General features: G+C 34.0%; 1 protein-coding gene across 1 annotated transcript; it reads right to left on the minus strand.

The window, feature by feature from the left end:
• PVX_132260 (Pvstp1, truncated, putative) lies at positions 1-957 on the minus strand (the record flags this gene model as incomplete). Its single annotated transcript, XM_001612302.1, has 2 exons — positions 1-350; positions 439-957. Coding segments are annotated over 2 exons (869 nt in total), but the record flags the coding sequence as incomplete, so codon positions are not given.

Consider the following 957-nt stretch of genomic DNA (forward strand, 5'->3'; position numbering starts at 1 on the left):
AAATTGTTATATATTATTTTTTCGTTTTTCATAAACTCGTCCATGATTATTTCTAGAAAGTCTCCTTTGTTCAATTCCCATTGACCTTTCTGACATTCATCTAATACTTCCAAGTGTATATCTATAATGGTTTTCTTAAATTTCTTTTTTTTCTTTGGCATATATACATTGTTTCTGATTTTATACATTCTATATCCATAAGGTATGTCATGTATCATATCTTCTAAATTATCGCGTTCTATAGGTTCACTTATTTTTTCCAATTGTGGAGGTTTCACTGCCATTTTGGGAGTTTGTTTAAGATGTCTTTTCTTTTTTTTATTACCAAATAGAAGTCCTAATGGAGAATACTACATTAGAGGCATAAAATTAATTAAAATGATACTTTATGGTGATATAAACGTATATTATAGTATAAATAGCTATATAGTGTCTTACTTTACTAAGAAGGATAAATATTGTAATGCCTCCTACGAGTACTGGGATAATAGAAGAGTAACGGAGTATGGATAGTTCTTCTGTAGGTGGAGTGATGAGACTTTTGCCTGATCCTTTTAAAACATTTCCTTGATCAATTTGTGATGTAGGTGCTGCTTTTGAGATACTCCCTTTTCCTTGCATATTTGCTACTTGAGGAGACATTACCAAACTTCCTCCTACTGCAGGGATTGATGGACCTCTCGTGGGACTTTGTGAAATAGCTTGAACAGGTGGAGCAGGAGCAGAAGAAACCGGGCTAGGAGTGGTAACAGGATTAGGCATAAGAGAAGCGGATGCCGCTTTTTGTTGCGCAATATTCTTTGGTATGTATTTTTCTAAAGAAACACGTGTAACACCTTTATATTCGTTTATACCAACAGGGTCTTTTTTGCCTTTTGCTTTGGGCGATGTAATTTGGATACTTTCTGTAATATTCGGATAAAATGCTGTATCAGATATTTCTGGGGATTTACCTAC

Source organism: Plasmodium vivax, genomic scaffold, assembly GCF_000002415.2.
Source record: "Plasmodium vivax scf_3649 genomic scaffold, whole genome shotgun sequence".
Classification (NCBI taxonomy): Eukaryota; Apicomplexa; class Aconoidasida; order Haemosporida; family Plasmodiidae; genus Plasmodium; species Plasmodium vivax.